The 19,540-nt window shown below is 37.7% G+C and overlaps 1 protein-coding gene across 6 annotated transcripts in view; it reads right to left on the reverse strand.

Moving 5' to 3' along the window:
* Positions 1-827: 827 nt before the first annotated feature.
* The window catches only part of LOC125253970 (protein unc-13 homolog C), a 244,034-nt gene continuing 225,321 nt past the window's right edge, over positions 828-19,540 (reverse strand). For all 6 annotated transcript variants that reach the window (XM_048168259.1, XM_048168258.1, XM_048168257.1 and 3 more), the window contains 3 exons: positions 14,105-14,197; positions 12,758-12,917; positions 828-2,398 (listed from right to left, as the gene is read on the reverse strand). In XM_048168259.1, coding sequence (XP_048024216.1) covers positions 2,113-2,398; positions 12,758-12,917; positions 14,105-14,197 — 539 coding nt within the window. In that variant the 3' untranslated portion in view covers positions 828-2,112. The remainder of the gene's footprint in view (positions 2,399-12,757; positions 12,918-14,104; positions 14,198-19,540) is intronic.

A 19,540-nucleotide genomic window follows, 5' to 3' on the forward strand; every position in this document is an offset into this window, starting at 1 on the left:
CATCATCCAAATCCTTTAATTTAGAATGGCGAGCTGCAAGAATAGCTTAGATTTCCAAAAACCTGCAATAATCTGACAAGGAAAAGTACATACGTCAGACCCTGACGTGTCGCTAAGCCCTTTTCCACATCAAAGACCGTTTTTATAAATATGAGCGTTGGCGTGGATTTAAGCGTACACACACTCTAAGATCAAATCTGTGCGTACGCACACTTTATAAATGAGGCCCCTGAAGTGCTACAGTGATCTGTCACGCCACAGAGCACCAATCTGTGGTAAAGTAGCCTATTTTCGATTCTTGTGAGGTTTAATGCTTGCAATTTTGAACCTTATCTCCCGGTGAAAACGGTGAATTTTGCCAAAACGCGACTAGTTTGCAGGTATGAACTAACCTACTGTATGCCACTCCCACACCATACATGCATCAAAGTAGCAGGAGCAACTTTTCTCTATTTACGGATATGACGAGACACGCATAGCGAGTGACGCATGTACGCAATTTCCTGTGAAAACCATCCTGACAAATTTCAAATATAAACACTTATATTAGGCTTACCATAATAAATCAGGGTAACACAAAACACATTTTAGAAAAAAGATTAATGATATATTGACTTAAATTTTGTTAATTTGAACAGAAAACAAAATACATAGTGTACCTTTAAACTGGGGATGGCCTGGACACGTTTTTTTTTTTTTTTTTTTTTTAAATTCACTCCATAACTTTCTCTGTTAATCCTGAATGTTCAATGATAAACCATAATGCTGGTAAATGAGTGAGTTGAAAAAGCTGCTTTCCTTAAAAATGTAAAACAAGGAGACCTTAATTACAATTTCTCACTAAATATATTTACATGACATACAATTTGCCATCAGTGCAATACATAGGAATGTTGCATAAATACCAAATGTTAAACTTTTTCCTCTGTAAACAAAAATAAATGAGATGACGGCGATCAATATGACTCTTCTTGTAAAGCAACATTTACCACGTTCATACCAGATAAAACAACTTCACAGAAATCATCCTGAAAAACTGAAGATCCTGAAGAACCCGGCCCAACAATCAGATATGATTCAGCAATACTAGAAACATGATTCATGTACAATATGTAGCACGTGTACATAGTATATACTGATTTTCATACAGATCATGGATTGCTTTTGTATGAATATTTTCATGTAACTTTGGCAGTTTTTCTTTTTTTTTTCTTTTTTTTTAGAATCAAAGTTGTTTCAAAAAATAAAAAGATGATATCAAACAGTCAACAAATGTGATGTAAGCTTGCCTTTCAGAGCCCATGTTCACAGTGATAATTCAGAAAGGCTGAAAGCCTATGGTAAAAAAAAAAGAAAAAAAAAAAAAAAAAAAGGAAACAAAGGAACTAAACCTACAAAACAAACAAAAATAACATCCCACCCCTCCTGCCTGGACTGGCAGCACTCAAGGTGGTTTTCATTGTTGTCAACGACTATAAAATTACAAACACGTATGAAGAGATTCATAGCAGTCATCGCCATTTTAAAAAATGGTCTCTTTTTAAAGTTGGCTCAAAATACAAAACATTGGAGGGGAGAGGTTCCGAGCCGACGCCCACAGTCACTGCGAACACATGGGAGAGACGTCACCAAGAAAACGAGACATGCACCACCAGTGCTGTGTGAGGAAGGGTGTGTTACCAAAAACCAAACAAACGAACCAACAAAAAACGGTGTGAAAATGAAAAGACGAACAAAACCGCTACACACTGAAAGAGAGGATGATATACACCGGACAAAAGAATCGAGCAAATTTAGAAAGATACCAACTTCACCAATAATTCATATGCGTTTGTTATTTTTTTAACATCAGGTTTGGCACTTTATCTGAACAAATACAGTATCTGTTCAAAAAGACTAATCGTCATACAAAACTGTATTCAACATCTCTTGAACATAACTTCGTAGAATATAATATTTGATAGAGAGCATACGGTAGGTAAACACTTTTGTACGTACTTGTAGTTTAAAATGAACATTCCAACAGATGTTTTACACACATGCACAAAAACAAACACAACCGTCTTGCGTTGCGATATCCCTCCCGCTCTTTTTTTTCTCCCCACCGGTTCTTTACGATACTTCCTCGGCTGACCGCGTGTCTGATTTGAGACGTACAAACTCTTTGGCCACTTCGTCGTTGGTCCTTTGCGAGAGTATTCTCATGATGGTCAGACCGGTTTCGTCCATTGTTACGCTCCTGGCGAGTGGATAACAGGCATTCAGGCTGCCCTTTTCGGCCAGTTCTCTGAGCTGCAGGATCGTCATACCGATGATTCGGTCCTCTCGGGCAAAGCAGTAGTCCTTCACGGAGATGTGAAGCTCATAGGCCTCTGGGCCATGTTCGTTACTCAGCACACTGGATGGAAAAGGTACAAAAACATAATTTATATTAATACACAATGTATTAAGCACACGTTCCAGGTGTAAGCTGCCTGACATGCTGTCGATTACAATTAATCTTGTCCCTCGGTTTGTAAAAACAAACAAGTGTGCACATAATCTTATATTATGACATAGGCAAAATAAATTTTGGTGTCCCCCATAAAAGATGAAGTGCTACGAACAGGCTATTTAACTTTTTCCCCATTGATGGAATTTTCCGGCTTTCTGTGTTTTCACTGTTATATGGTAGGGGATGCTATTCTGTTGGCTGTTCACAGAGCTCTGTATCCAAGCACATTAATAGAGAGGCGAAGGGAAGGAAAAGATGTGATAGAAAAAAAGTGTACAAGCAATAGGGATAACCGCACCCTGGAGAGGATTGTGAAACAAAACCCATTCAAAAATGTGGGGGAGATTCACAAAGAGTGGACTGCAGCTGGAGTCAGTGCTTCAAGAACCACTACATACAGAAGTATGCAAGACATGGGTTTCAGCTGTCGCATTTCTTGTGTCAAACCACTCTTGAACAACAGACAGCATCAGAAGCGTCTAAAGACAAAAAGGACTGGACTGCTGCTGAGTGGTCCAAAGTTATGTTCTCTGATGAAATTTTTAAAAATTTTCTTTTTTCCAACAGGACTTGGCACCTGCACACAGTGCCAAAGCTACCAGTACCTGGTTTAACCCTTTAACTCGTACGAACACACCGGTGTGATCAGTCTTGGCTGGTCCCTGGAGCGTACGATCACACCGGTGTCAACTGCCAAATTCAAATGTGCGTGCGCGCTTTGGCTGGCGCTAAACCAGAGACGGACGTGCGCAGCGCTTTTCATATATTACATATATGCAGTGTTTTCAACCAAATGATGTTTATTTTAGGTTTCAGACATTTAAATACACATGAGTACTAACAAAACAATATATTTAGAGTTTGTAAAATACACAATGATGTCTATAGAAGCGGAAATAACAACCCTTTCCATTGTAATTAGATGACACGTTTTATTCATATCAGATACACATTGTGAAAGTAACTTTAAAGCTTACTCTATTCTTCCCCAGTTCACCGACTCACTTAGTTTCATGTATTTCGAGAGAAGTGGATGAATTCACGGGTTGTAAATCCAACAGATCCGACTCTCTGTGCGGCGCCCATCGCGCATATGGCTCAACTAACATGATCGTTAAAGGTGTTTAAACAGCAAAACACATCCACTTGCACATATTTGACGGAATATTAGATATTTCATGCTATAGTTAACAAATTTCTGAATATTTTGAATAAAAAAGGAAAAATTAAATAAAAGCAGATCATCAGTCATACAGCGCTGCGGTGTGTCATGTAACAAGCAATGACGCGTCACCATGGAAACCATAAAGCGATAAGTTCTAAATAATGGTCGCCTTAAACTCACGCTGGGGGGTCTGCCAGAATATTTTAAACTTACGTGCGAAAGGGTTAAGGACCATGGTATCCCTGTTCTTAATTGGCCAGCAAACTCACCTGACCTTAACCCCATAGAAAATCTATGGGGTATTGTGAAGAGGAAGATGCGATATGCCAGACCCAACAGTGCAGAAGAGCTGAAGGCCACTATCAGAGCAACCTGGGCTCTCATAACACCTGAGCAGTGCCACAGACTGATCGACTCCATGCACACCGCATTGCTGCAGTAATTCAGGCAAAAGGAGCCCCAACTAAGTATTGAGTGCTGTACATGCTCATACTTTTCATGTTCATACTTTTCAGTTGGCCAAGATTTCTAAAAATCATTTCTTTGTATTGGTCTTAAGTAATATTCTAATTTTCTGAGATACTGAATTTGGGATTTTCCTTAGTTGTCAGTTATAATCATCAAAATTAAAAGAAATAAACATTTGAAATATATCAGTCTGTGTGTAATGAATGAATATAATATACAAGTTTCACTTTTTGAATGGAATTAGTGAAATAAATAAACTTTTTGATAATATTCTAATTATATGACCAGCACCTGTATATGCGATAATATTGAACCATTTGTCTGTGATGCAATTTTTGCTATTCGCAATCCAGAAGAGCGAGATCTCTCACGCAGAGCTGCAGTGCGCATGACACGAAAGTCCCTGTTTAATGCTCTCGAGAACTAAACGTTCAAATGTCTGAATACACTTTAGGCCTGTGGTTATCTAATTTTATTTATTATACTGTATTTCGATTTTGGCTTCCAAGAATTATGAAAAGAAGATATCTGAGGTAAAACTATTAAAAACTAGCCATATTCCATCTAGAGCAATTTCCTTCCCTTCACAGTAGTGTACATTCATTCCTCCCTAAAAGCTCAAACTTAACATGAACATTAGCACAAATGGTGATTGTTGTAAAACACAGTCTCTACTGTTACTGCTATTAAAACCACTCTACTGTCTACTGCTGTCTCTGTTGTTTCTTTTGTCTACTGCTATTAAAAGCACAATAATCCACACAAGAGATGCTGTTTCCATCTTCAAGGCGGCTTTCTGTGTGTGCGCTCCAAAACAGACCACAACTAGACAAGCAAATTATACTTTAGGCTTCGTGTGCACATCTAAATGATCAAATACACACAAAAATATCAAAATAACTGGCGTGGAGAGTATTCACTTAAACACAGTTTATGTCTTAAATGGGCGTACCAGAATACCGTAGAACCAGAACGATAAGCAGTATCGGTACGAGTAGTAATACCGTTAGTAAAACCTTAAAGGATTAGTTCACTTCTAAATGAAAATTTCCTGATAATTTACTCACCCTCATGTCATCCAAGATGTTCATGTCTTTCTTTCTTCAGTCAAAAAGAAATTAAGGTTTTTAAGGAAAACATTCCAGTATTTTTATCCATATAGTGGACTTCAGTGGGGTTCACCGGGTTGAAGGTCTTTTAGTGCAGCTTCAAAGCACTATACACGATCACAGACAAGGAATAAGGGTATTATCTACGAAACGATCAGTCATTTTCTAAAATAAATATATACTTTTTAACCACAAATGCTTGTCTTACACTGCCCTTTGGTAGGACGAAAAACTCCATTTAATTTTCTCCTCCCAACTACAAAATCGTCAAGTATCGTTGTTTTACCTTTTTTTTTTTTTTGTTTTGAGTGTTTGGCTTAATCTTTGTACATTCACTTTGTTAACATTGGATTAAAAAGTATATACATTTTAGTTATTTATTTTTAGAAAATGACTGATCGTTTCGCTAGATAAGACCCTTATTCCTTGTCTGGGATTGTGTAGAGTGCTTTGAAGCTGCACTGAAACGGCAATTTGACCCTTTAACCCGGTGAACCCCAATGAAGTACTCTATATGGACAAAAATACTGGAATGTTTTCCTCAAAAACCTTAATTTCTTTTTGACTGAAGAAAGAAAGACATGAACATCTTGGATGACATGGGGGTGAATAAATTATCAGGAAATCTTCATTAAGAAGTGAACTAATCCTTTAACAATACCCATCCCTATATAGAACTGTGTAAGCTTTGGGGGTGTTGATGGACTCCATTTACTCCATCTGTGTTTTGATCATCATTGTGAATCTGATCCAGACAAAGACTTTGACAAAATGCAATTTTCTCTTTTTGAGCTTTTTGCTCAAAAAGTTTTTTTTTTTAATGAAACTCACCCAACATTCAAATGGTGATAAAAAAAAAAAAGAATGCATGAAGCTTTTGTTTAAAAGCAGAGGTTCTGTTCTTTCTTTTGATATATTGCTTGTTCAGACATCCATACAACAAAATATTCTGGGGGCCATGACACTTTTGTGAAAATGATCAAAAATGCTGCCGCTGTCTGGCAACTGTTTTAAAAAACACTGGTGGGGAAAGAGTTAAGACAGTATTGGCTATGACTCAACAACAAATTCTAGACTAAGACGCTCTTCTCTGCTCATTAGCCTTTATATACAGTATATAGTGTTTCTCATCTTGAGTAAAAAAAACTACTTGTTCAAACAAACAGTTCTTTATTTACCCTTGCAATGCAAATGAGCAGAGACACTCTAAAAAATGTGTTCTAAATGCGTGGGGCGTACAAGAAGCTGAGCTCGAGAGGTGGCCGTCAAAAGAGCTCACTGCTCACTTTTTTTTTTTTTTAATTATGTGCTGATCTATTTTTCTTTCTTCTTATTATATTTTTCAATGTTTCAACAGCAACACAAACACTGTGTCTACACTGGACGTGACAAAGCAACCGTTGCAAATCCATTTGTCCTTTGTGTCAGAGGTAGCGTGAGTGCTTGGAGTATCCCATAAATACAACAAATCCCCGACAGTAAACCGATTCTGTTCTGTTGCATCGCACTGCATCCAGTGTAAACAGAATCACTGATTATAACGGGTTTTATTGTCTTCTGTCACGTTGCATCCCTCAAGGTAGGTATAGACACGGTGAAACATGAAACAATTGCAGGTGTTTTCCATTGCAGATTTTCAATTTCAATGAAAATTCTTTTTTTTTCTTAAAAAAAAAAAAAAAAAAAAAAAAAAAAAAAAGGTATAAGGGGGGAGGTGTGGCATGACCAAAAAGGTTTGAGAACCACTGCTGTAAAAGGTGAGGATCCAATGGAGTTAGGATGATTATTCACAAGCTTTTTTTTTAACACGGTTCAGTGGTTAAATATTTGCAAAACCCACACACTATTATTTCGCCTCATTGTAATTGCCCTACCCCCACCCCCACAAGCCTAATTCCTATGCATAAATCCAGCCCTGCATATAATGCATTTACAATTGAAGTCATTGTAAGCCATTGTAACACAGAACAAGACATTAAATCAAAATAATTTAAAAATGAAAATGAAAATGTATAAAAAAAAACAAAAATGTAGGACATAAACATACTTTTTTCATTCGTTAACAGTTAACTTCATTAGTTAAAATGAACTATCAATGAAAAACACTTTTACAGTAATTATTAATCTTAATGTCAATTTCAACATTCACTAATATATGCATATTTTATTAACCTTTGTAAATGTTAGTTAATAAAAATGTTAATGTTCATGTTCAAGTTCAGTGCATAAACTATTAATAACAGATGCAACTTTATATCTTAAATATGTATTAGCAAATGTTGAGGTGAATATTAACTACAGTTAACCAATCATGCAGATGTACTGTTGTGATGTTGTTGTAATAAACTGTTACAATGTAGCTAACCAACGTTAACAAACGAAACCTTATTGTAAAGTGTTACCAAATAATCAAAATCTGTTAACATTAGTTAATGCACTCTGAACTAACATGAACAAACATATTTTTATTAAATAACATTAAGAAAGTTAATGGTCAATTCATCAGGGTCAATGCAGCTTGTTGAATCATCAGGATCAATGAAAACTCATTTTAACCCCATCTATAATTGACCACTTTTGCTTTTGGATCATATTCATGGCTAACTGTGAATAGTGCATCTCTACAGTGACATGAGAAAACCTTTACAGGATGCTTCATTCATGTTACATAATTTACAGAAAGTCTGAGGTGACTGTCATTATCAGCCAGCACAACATAAACAAAAAAATGTTTGTCCAATACATGAATGTAAATGGAATGTCTTCTATACAGGTATGTCTTGGATCTGATAAAGCACAATGAGTCTAAAGCACCCTTGACAGCAGTACACCACAACCTGGTCAGCCTGTTTTATAAGCTTAATGTTTCACATCTATCAGATACAGAAATCACATTGACAGTGTGAAAAGTGCCACACAGGAGCTCTTTTATGATTCTACACAAAAATGGCTCAAGACTCCATTAAGCTAAAAGGCCCTTAATATCCAAAGGTGGCCTTTGATTTGATGTTTTTTTATGTGCGCTCTAAGTGAGAGGTTAATTCAGCGTGTCTGAGTTTGTGCCGGGATCCATCATATTTTACTCAACGGCTTTGAATGTCATTGATACACCAAATGCAGGTCTTTTTGTTGAGCCAACTGTTCTGGAAAGCCTTTCTTAATTAATTATCTTTTCTTCCACATGGATCTTTAAGGCCTAAAATGAGACTGTCAGAAGTAAATCTTCATGTGAACAGTTGATTTCAGTGCTGTTATTCAAGTGCATTTGTGCAGCTTAAAGCCGATAAGTCAATGCCACCGATGAAACGCCAGGAAGAAGACGAGACAATTGCTGATGTATAACGCTCTATTTACAGTCAGACATGACTCAAGCCAAAGGGTCCAATAACAGGAGGGTTACCAAGATAAAGTGAAAAGTATTTGGCTGGTCCATGAGCTCCATATAAAATACGCTAGCTTTTATTTGGATGCTTTCACACTGGAAGTTTCGTTTGAAACAGGGCACGGTTCGCATTAAAGGGTTCGTTCACCCAAAAATGTCATTAATTACTCACCCTCATGTTGTTCCAAACCCGTAAGACCTTCGTTCATCTTCAAAACACAAATTAAGATCTTTTTGATGAAATCCTAGCATTTCTGAACCACACATAGGCAGCAATTATTGCAGTTTACGTCAGAACGCCGGCTCATTATCGGCCAGCTCCAGCTCGCACGTATGTGTGGTGCTGCTCACATGTACAACGTCGGCTAATACAGAGCCAGCATTCGGACGTAAACACGGAAGGACTGCACTGCTTTCACTACGTCAACTGCATAGGAGAATGATGGGAAAGAAATTGTTGAATGATTAATTTTATTTTGTTTTTGCGCACAAAAAGTATTCTCGTTGTTTCATAACATTAAGATTGAACCACTGCACACAGTAAAATCCCCAGAGTTAAATCAACTCTGCTCAGAGTACATATGGTCCCTCTCTAAATAGTGCTAAAATAACATTGAAGCAGAGTTAAAGTTTATGAGATAATTAAGCAATTAATAAGGCTGTGACTGAAGTCAGTTGTAGTTCTTGTGTTTCTCTTTTCTTCAGTGATTCTGCTTGTTAACAGCAGGTGTTCATCATTAATGCACAATCATTGCTTAATTAATTGTTTAATTATCTTAATTATCTTAAACTTTAACTCTGATTCAGTGTTATTTTAACACTATTTAGAGAGGGACCATATGTACTCTGAGCAGAACTGATTTAACTCTGGAGATTTTGCTGTGCAGTCACATAGACGATTTTAAAGGTCCCGTTTTTCGTGGTTTTTTGAAGCTTTGATTGTGTTTATAGTGTGCAATATAACGTGTTCATGTTTCGCGTGTAAAAAAACACAGTATTTTTCACATAATTTACTTATCTGTATACCGCTGTTTCCACTGTCATAAAAACGGGCTGATGACTTCCTTGTTCTATGAAGTCCCTCCTTCAGAAATACGTAACGAGTTCTGATTGTGCCAGCGGTTCCTGTGTTGTGATTCGACAGTAGCTTAGCGCAGCTTGCCCGGAAAGGTCACACCTCTTACCATAACGTGGAGATGCACGCGCTCAGTGTTATTGTAAACATGTCTTTAATTTTACCCTATCAATTTGAGCCGGAATCAGACCCGGTGATTGGACTGCGGGATGAAGATAACAGCGTTTCGACGACATGGCGACAAACACACTCTACAAACGCAACTCTTGTGTATTCCTGTGGGCGGAGGTTAGTCAAAAAACTGTTTTAGTGACGTCATTAAAGAAGGAAGTAGAGGGATGTAGTCTAAACTGGCCGTTCGATGTAGGCGACTTCTGGTAAATAAAATATCTCGCTTGGCATTGAACTTTGAGCTTTAAAATTTTACAGATTTAATTTATACTCTAACAACAACATTACACACTAACTAAAGTTTGAAACATGGGATCACGAAGAACGGGACCTTTAATGATGTCTTTGCTACCTTTCTGCCTATGGGTGGTTCAGAAACCTTTGGATTTCATCAAAAATATCTTAATTTGTGTTCTGAAGATGAACAAAGGTCTTACAGGTTTGGGACGACATGAGGGCGAGTAATTAATGACAGAAATTTCATTTTTGGGTGAACTAACCCTTTAGATTGTTATCCCTAAAAACCCTAAAAATTGTTAATGTGAAAGCTGTCATACAGACCCGAGAGTGCACCGGGGTACCGAACCTGAGACTACCTGTAGGAGGTGGTCTAAGTTCGGTTGCACTGTAACTGGGCATGATTCATGTGAATGTGAAAGCAACTCGGACTCGATGCGCACTTGTTCAGGAAGTAAAGTAACATGCACATACGTTTTAGCTGATTACGGCATCACTCATTCAACAACGCATGTAGGGGATGACAGTGGTGAAGATTTACGAGCGAGAGTGAGCATGCAGTGTAATTACGTGTGTGCAATCAGAACGGCAAATGAATGGCTTGCAATCCACTGTCTCCTCAAAAGAGTCCATTTGCAAGCAGCAGAAAGCTGCCTTCATGCGATGCACATACAGTTAACCTAAGTGTCATTCACTCTGCTGCTCATAACAACACCAAATTAATAAAATTCAGGATTCTGTTTTCTATCATGCACAGTGTACATTTGTGATGATGTAAGATGCATGCAAATGCACCAGGGTTCGACAGAATCAAGTTGAGTGTGAAACTAGACCAACGCTGCGAGGGGCGCCAGGAACAATCGCGCTCGGACTTGGACTGCAGCAAACGTGCCCAATTAGGCTACTGAGTCTTACGTGATCTTTCAAATGTAAGATTAATTTCTTTCTGTAAAACTTCAGGACAAAATGGCTAGAGAAAAATGTGATTACTGAGGGAATAATAGTGATCACATATCGAATTTATCCACTTACTAGTAGCTGGAATGTCATTTTCAGTAATATAACCCTGTGGAATTGACATCCAGCTCTTAAAAATCAATTCTATGATGGTATCAGAAGGTAATACCATGGTACTTTGATATACGCTACTGTCAAAAGTTCGAGGTCAGTAAGAAAGAGTAAGAAAGAAATTAATATTTCTATTCAGCAAGGATGCACTAAAATGATCAAAAGTGACAGTAAAGACATTTATAATTTCAACAAAGATTTCTATTTCAAATAAATGGTGATCTTTTGAACTTTCTATTCATAATTAAAAAAATGTATCATAGTTTCCACAAGAGTGTTAAAGGTGAAGCATGTAAGATTTTTAAAAAACATTTTTTAATGTTAAAATACATTCACTTAACCCAGTTTATTGTTCATTGACGACTATTAGTATGCCGTTCATGGGTTTATCTCCCCCAAAGGTATAAAGCATTGACCTCCTCAGCCACCATTAAAACACTGAAAACGGTCCAGTCAGATCCGTCAATCTCTTTCCAGCTCAACCTATAGTGAGAGTTTAGGGTGTGGCTACTGTAGCAGGCAGGCGGAGCCAAGGCATGATTAGCCATTATGGGACCATGACTGACATGTCACATGGGAGAAGACAATACAGCTTTGATTACAGTAGTGCAAGCCAAAATTCACTGAATTTTGAAAGATTAATCAAGTCATTAACACATTTAAGTGAACAGAACATTACGACGCAATGAGCTTCAGTACCATACAGCATCATCATGCACCTGTTCAGAAGAATAAATGTACCAGTTTAAAACGTTTACTTTGATGTGTCCAGTGCATAGGCAGAGCATGAGAAATGTCCATGCTAGTCTCAAATAGTTTCTATTTACAACTTGTTTTTGCAGAGTTGAGCAATGTAGCCAATCAAAAAACATATCTGGTAATTTCTTGAACACAATCGCCAATCAGAGGTGTTTAAGTTAGCGCTGAACAAAGACTATGGCGTTTTGAGTGGATTCTGAGTTCTGCACGCTCACAAATCCTCTCGTTATTATAAACAATTGTGTAAATAAGAGATTCATTGTTCAGTCAGCTTCATTGATTATAACAGAACTTTGTGAGATTGCGATGAACTAAGATAAGCGACAGTTTTTTAGTGATTATAAAGGGAGCGCTCTTTGGGTGCTTTCTGCCATACCAAGTTCCGAATTCCGTTCACTTTCATGTCTCTTTGTGATTGAATGGACAAACACACACAATGCCTGTCTCAGTGAGTATCCTTGTAAACACAGTCGCTTATGGCTTACGTGAACGTAAACAATTGAGAAAGAAAATGGATGCATATCATTATACTGGATCCGTGCATGCAGTCTTAAAGTGACAGCAGCCTAATATTCCTGCTGCTGTCTGCGTAATTAATGTTAATCAATCAACATAATAAAAAGAGAAAATCATTTTTGTAGCTTTAACAAAGATTAATTATATTTAATTTAAACAGTGAAGACTATGCGGTGTACCTGAATATTGTTAGACTACTGTAAATACTGTTTATTTAATTTGTATCTTTGCTCTTTTGTATTTATCTGTGCTTGTAATTGTTATGAGTATAAACTATAGAAAAGTTCCGTTCCTGTGTGAAATGAATACTCACTACTGGAATGTTTCATTGTATTTTGGAGACCAGTTGTTATTCTTGGTTTTGGTGCTAAACTTGCGTTTCTTGTCAGCCAAGTGTGGGCCGATGGCATTGATCTCCACGAAGGGGCGAAACATGGCATTGGTCTGCCAGTTGATATTGTTCACACCCACAACTGCAGAGAAGAAGAGAATGGTCTTGAGTTAGATCATCAAACACTATAGTGGTAAATAAGACATTGAAGTCACCATGAAATGAAAATGGACAATTCTTATTTTTTTTTATGGAACATTGCATTCTTTATTTTAAGTGATTTATCTGTGCACATCTTTTTTTTTTTTTTTTTAAATTCATGTACCTCATAATCTCTAATAAAAACAACTTCCCCTCCCTCTTGCAGCGACATCTCTTCTCTGATGATGTTTATTGGCGTGAGGGTTGGAAAACCTGTCACTCACATGAGGTCAACTAATTGCAAATCACAACCATCCAATCAATTCTTCATGAACAAAATCAAGTCCCGTCCTACATTTGTTCTTGTTCCAGAAGCCGTTTCAGATATGCGTCGTAATAGGGAAGAAAATACATCACAACATGCTGACTTTAAACTCTCTAATATGTTTTACTAGAATTTAGTATTCAGATCTGGGACTGTGTGAAAGTAAACTAAACCTAAACTTGACTACCAGAGCATTTTTTCTAGACTCGCTCTAAGATTGCAATGAGAAAATCCAACATGCAACATCCAGACCTCCTTTGTAAAATAGATGCAGTGTTATAAAACATAATTATCTGATCGGATGAGGCATGTTGGAAGCTTTTGCGAAATTGCAGACAAGAAATGATAGGGAAAAGAGACCCACCAGGTCACATCTCTAATAATTTATTTTTTATATTAATGTGCAAAGTTGCACAGCAACAGTAAACAGCCTACACATTAATAAACTATAGTTTAATGTAATGTATACAATAAATCATGGGGAAACAGTTAATTATGAATATTATAATGTCTGTTTTGTGTTGCGCCTCAAATTCATACATAAAATTCATAATAACAAAATGTCACACGTTTTGATTACAAAAGTAGAATTTCATTTTTTTAATGCATTTTTATTTATATTTTTTATTATTTTTTTAATGCAATGGGCTAGTTAGCTTTATTACGTTGTGCTTGCGGGTCATTAATCGAGCAGCAGCAAACGAGTCTCACAGTCCAAACGCTTTATCAGTGAAATTACACAAAGTGATTAAATGAATACAGAGTCTGTGCCAAAGAGAAACTATGAGAAACTAGAATGCTAATTAGAATAATTTAGGCCTCAGAGTTTCTTAATCATGAATTAATCACTATGTGTGTGTTACCTTTGACGCTGACTTTGTGCTCTCCAGTACCGGGGTGTGAGATCAGGTCCACCTGGATGGCGACCTCCCCAATGGATCCAGACGTGGACTGACCTGGAATCAGTTTTGAGTCACATAAGAGCATGCGTAACACACTGACCCACACATCAAATATACAATAAAACCATAGATATCAGTAATCAATTATTATGTATAATAAAGCATATTTTGTATACACTCTGTTCCAAATTATTATCCAAGTGAAATATCAGAAGGATTTCAGCACAATAAACATTGGAATTTTAGTTTTCAAACAGTATTTTATTTCTCATATAATTTTTAGATAGCTGGTATCAATCTCAGACAGGTATGTTCAGTAGTTTGCCACATCTTCTTAGGTAAATGGAAAATCTACTTAGTTGTTCCACTTATTAAAGGTGCCCTAGATTAAAAAATTGGCATAGTTAAATAACAAGAGTTCAGTACATGGAAATGACATACAGTGAGTCTCAAACGCCATTGTTTCCTCCTTCTTATATAAATCTCATTTGTTTAAAAGACCTCAGAAAAACAGGCGAATCTCAACATAACACCAACTGTTACATAACAGTCGGGATCATTAATATGTACGCCCCCAATATTTGCATATGCCAGCCCATGATCGAGGCATTACACAAGGGCAGCCAGTATTAACGTCTGGATGTGCAGAGCTGAATAAACAGACTAGGTAAGCAAGCAAGGACAATAGCAAAAAATGGCAGATGGAGCAATAATAACTGAAATGATCCATGATAACATGATATTTTTAGTGATATTTGTAAATTGTCTTTCTAAATGTTTCGTTAGCATGTTGCTAATGTACTGTTAAATGTGGTTAAAGTTACCATCGTTTCTTACTTTATTCACGGAGACAAGAGCCGTTGCTATTTTCATTTTTAAACACTTGCAGTCTGTATAATGCATAAACACAACTTCATTCTTTATAAATCTCTCCAACAGTGTAGCATTAGCCGTTAGCCACGGAGCATAGCCTCAAACTCATTCAGAATCAATGTAAACATCCAAATAAACACTGTACTTACGCGATTAGACATGCTGCATGACGAACACTTTGTAAAGATCCATTTTGAGGGTTATATTAGCTGTTTGAACTTTTTTTTATGTTGTTTAAGGCAAGCGCGAAGCTCTTGGGGCGTGGAACACGAGAATTAAAGGGCCACACACCCTGAATCGGCTCATTTCTAATTATGCCCCAAAATAGGCAGTTAAAAAAATGAATTAAAAAAAAAAATCTCTGGAGTATTTTGAGCTGAAACTTCACAGACACATTCAGGGGACACCTTAGACTTATATTACATCTTTTAAAAAAGGTTCTAGGGCACCTTTAAGTAAGTCACAGTTCTCATGTAATATGGGGAGGAAGAGATCTTTCTGAAGATTAAAAAACATGAAATGGTGCAATGTCTTGCGAAAGGCATGAAAACAACTAATATTTAGCAAAAACTGAATAGAGATTATCGAACTGTTAAAAAACAGTTGTGAGTGATTTAGTGCAGAGAAGAACTCAGTCAGATAAAGGCTTATTAAGGAAAGTTTCAGTCAAACAAATTAACTGTATTAAAAAGGCAGCTATAAAAATGCCACTGTTGAGCAGCAAAAAGGCATTTGAAGCTGCTGGAGTCCCAAGAACCTCTCTATGCAGACTAGCAGTTGTGCATAAAGTTGCTTTTCTACCACCCCGAAGCAAAGCTCACAAAGAGAAACATTTAAAAAATTAAACTCTATCCTTACTGGAGTGATTCAGACAGATCGCTTCTGAATGGGAGAATAACTTAGCAGTAATTGGTATGTTCTGTATCTTTGCATTTGCCCAAGCAAACAAAGAAACTGTCAAGGCTACGTTTGCCCAAACTAATTCAAGAACACATGACATGTGTCAGCTAAATGAACGGCTACAGAATGACCTACAGCGTCCACGGCAGACATCAACAATCGATCAAGATTGGATTAACCTCGTCTCTGCTTTCATTTGCTCTCTGACCTCGTAACAAACACTGTTTCATAAAGAGTCTCTTTGGCAGATGCCTGAAGGGCCTCTGGATTTATTTTACAGGTCACAATTAGATAGGGAAATTTAAAAGACTTTTACAATAAGGCTACAAATGATAAACTATGAAAAATGTCATTGCCAGAATTTTATTGAACATTTTAATTTTGACATTAAGCGTTTTGTCCTGATTAAAAAAAAAAAAAAAAAATCACATCATGAAGAATCTAATTTTCATTTATCTTCTGAGATTTCCAGAACATTTCCATTAAATTATGAATCTTTTACAATGTGAATCAGCTTTATAAAATCTTATTATAATGGACCTCATGGAGAAAACTTAAATAATAATAATAATAATAATAATAATAATAATAAATGTATGATGTTGTTGTATGACCAATTTAAAATCAAAAACACTCTCTCCTCTGGTCAAACTGAAAAAAAAAAAAAAAAAAAAAAATCCTGTCCAGAATCATTCACATTGACTTTGAACTTTAGTGACAGGGTCTCGTACCTCCGCCGGACCCCAAAGGACACATTTTCACAGGTCTTTTCACAGACAAAAAAACAAACTTGTCTCTGGAGGGATTTTAAAGATAGTTCAGAAAGGAGTGAGAGGAAACAAGGGGAACTGCGGGAGATTTTCCCTCAAATCATGGAAAGTGAATTGATTACTTCCAAAGCTAGATTGAAGGAGTCAGAGGTCACAAAAAACAATGGAAGCTCAACAAATTGTGTTGATATTTCTGCATATAACCAAGATAGAGTTAGACTTTGAATTTCTGGAGATGAGCATATTATTTAAATCAAGATAAAAATAAGCTACTTTACATTTCTCAGTTGTTTTGCACATCATCACATCTACACTGCATTGAAATACACAACAACATACCTAGGCATTCACTACTAGATATCTATAAACAACAAGGTTGATAGTTACGCTAGTCTAGCTGTATAATACTGTTAGATTCAGTTTTTAACCCAGTTTAAACGTGCAAAAAAAAAATTATTAAGTGCAACCCAGTGTGATGTGTCTGAGGTATAAAATCCACAGAGATTCTCCTGCTGAACATAAAAGAGCCCCGGATATCCATCACCTGCTCCAAAACAAAACAAAACAAAACAACCTAACTACAATGATGAATAACTCCAAACATAAAGTTTGATGAATTATAAACAGTGTATAGGAAAGTAAATACATCCTCACCTCAACACACATGCACACAAAACTGTGTATTAAAGAAATCACATTCTGTCTACAGTCTTTGCCTCAGGAGCTCCGAAAGAAAGTGAGACAGGAAGTGAAACTGTGTTTGTACTCTTTACTGCATACAACACAATATATACTGTATGCCAGTGGTTCCCTTTTAAGGGAACTCGGGGTATGTCAATGACACTTTGGGAATGCCTCTGCGTGATTGCGTCTGTATCACGTGTGTCAACTAGTCCAATGGCGAGAGTAAACATCACAGGTGGATGAAATCACAACCAGGAAAGCATAAAAGCACATCCATAATAGCCGGCGTTAGCTTCTGTGCTTCAGCAAGTGTTCTGTGTCATACTGTTTGTCTTAAGGCATCTTTACACAGAAAAAGCGGCACAGAAACCAACTCTGAAGCGGCATAAAATCACAAAAATGTGCATTTACACTTTTACACAACATTTGGTTGTCATGACAATGACGTAGTTTAGAGCGGCTATATTTCGCGTTCATTTACACTGAACCAGAACAGTATCAGACTCGCCTTTGATACTAGGGGCTGAGGTGGGTCAGACCCGGCGTATTTTAGATCTTCTTTAACACGGCATTGCGTCTTTACACTGAATTCTGAGCAGGTATAGACCCGCTTCAGAACAGCCATAAATCGGCTGTGTAAAGATGCCTTTATTTATTGCTGTCTGTCCCGATCTAGTACAGCACAGTCACAGTATTTGTAAGAATGGTGAATAAACAAACATTCAAGCAGTGTGTTCCTCCCTGCCCTTGTTTCTTAACAGGTGGGGGTACACATGACTTGCCCTGTCAGACCTTCGAGGGGGCTGACTGTGAGCATTGTGAGAGGCTGCTGCTTCACACACTCTGCTCCCACCTGTCACTCTTTGAGGAGGGTGTTCAGGTTAGTGTTCCTCACGGTTCTGGCCCCGCTCTGCGGCTTCTTCTGCCCAGGGGAAGAGCCAGGTGCTTCATTTATCTGACTCTGAGGGGTTAGATATTATGAGCATAGAGGAGGAATCGCCACCTCCTCCCCAGTGTATGAGGAGCTGGTGGAGGTGATTACTCGTGCTGTGTCTAAGTTAAATATTGATTGGCCAGCTGAGAAACAAGGCGCTCGTCCAAAAAGCAAACTAGATGAGCGCTTTTTGTCACCAAGCACTACACCTCCACCATGGGGCCTTCCCTTTTTCACAGATTTACACAGTGAAATATCTAGATCATGAAATAAAATGTTCTCATCATGTGTTTTCAGCCCCCAAGTGCAAATATATTCAGATATAAGCGGGTTGAAAGAGAACGGTTATGAGTCGATGCCTAGGATTGAGCAGACACTTGCGAGCTATCTTTCACCTAGCTCAGCATTGTTCCTGAAGGCCCCAACGATTCCTACTAAGCCTCTAAAACCTACATCAACACTAGTGGGTAAAGCGTATATGGTGGCAGGTCAGGCTGGTGCGTGTCTACATACCATGTCTATTTGGCAGGCATACAGACCTGCTGAGGAATTTGGATGATGGCGAGGGGGTGGGGCCTGAAGCGGTTCGGGGCACAGATTTGTCTCTCAGGGCCACAAAGGAGACCGCTAGAGCTATTGGGCGGTCTATGGCAGCCTTAGTGACCACTGAGAGGCATCTCTGGCTGAACCGCTCAGATATTAAGGAGAAAGACAAATCTTTTCTTCTTGACTCTCCAATTTCGCTGCTCTTTGGCTATGCAGTAAATAATGTTGTTGAGAGTTTCAGGAAAGTAAAAAAACAGGAGGAAGTGTCCAAGTGGTATCTCCCCCGACATCCCCAACCCTCTGGGCTGCTGGGCGTGAGCAGCCCCAGCTGTATAGCTCCTCACAATGGGCTCAACAAAAAAGAGAGTGTCACCTCAAAAACCATGGGGCACAGGACGACACTCTCATCCGAAGCCTCCTAAGCAGGAGATGGATCTGAGAAACGTTCTTCTTCTTGCGAAGGTGGCTTTGGCTAAAAAGAAGTCCTGATGCCATCAGTGTCAGATTTTGTACTATGCAGTACAAGCGGAAACCAGGGATAACGCAGATATTACGTCATTGACAGGCGACAAGTGACAAGGGAGGGATGGGCACTATTTAATTGTGAATTTACAAATTATTGGAAACATTTAGGATAATGTAAGTACATAATAAGTACTAACTGAACGAAATGTATAACACTGTGCAAGT

The sequence above is a fragment of the Megalobrama amblycephala genome, linkage group LG19 (genome assembly GCF_018812025.1).
Source record: "Megalobrama amblycephala isolate DHTTF-2021 linkage group LG19, ASM1881202v1, whole genome shotgun sequence".
Classification (NCBI taxonomy): domain Eukaryota; kingdom Metazoa; phylum Chordata; class Actinopteri; order Cypriniformes; family Xenocyprididae; genus Megalobrama; species Megalobrama amblycephala.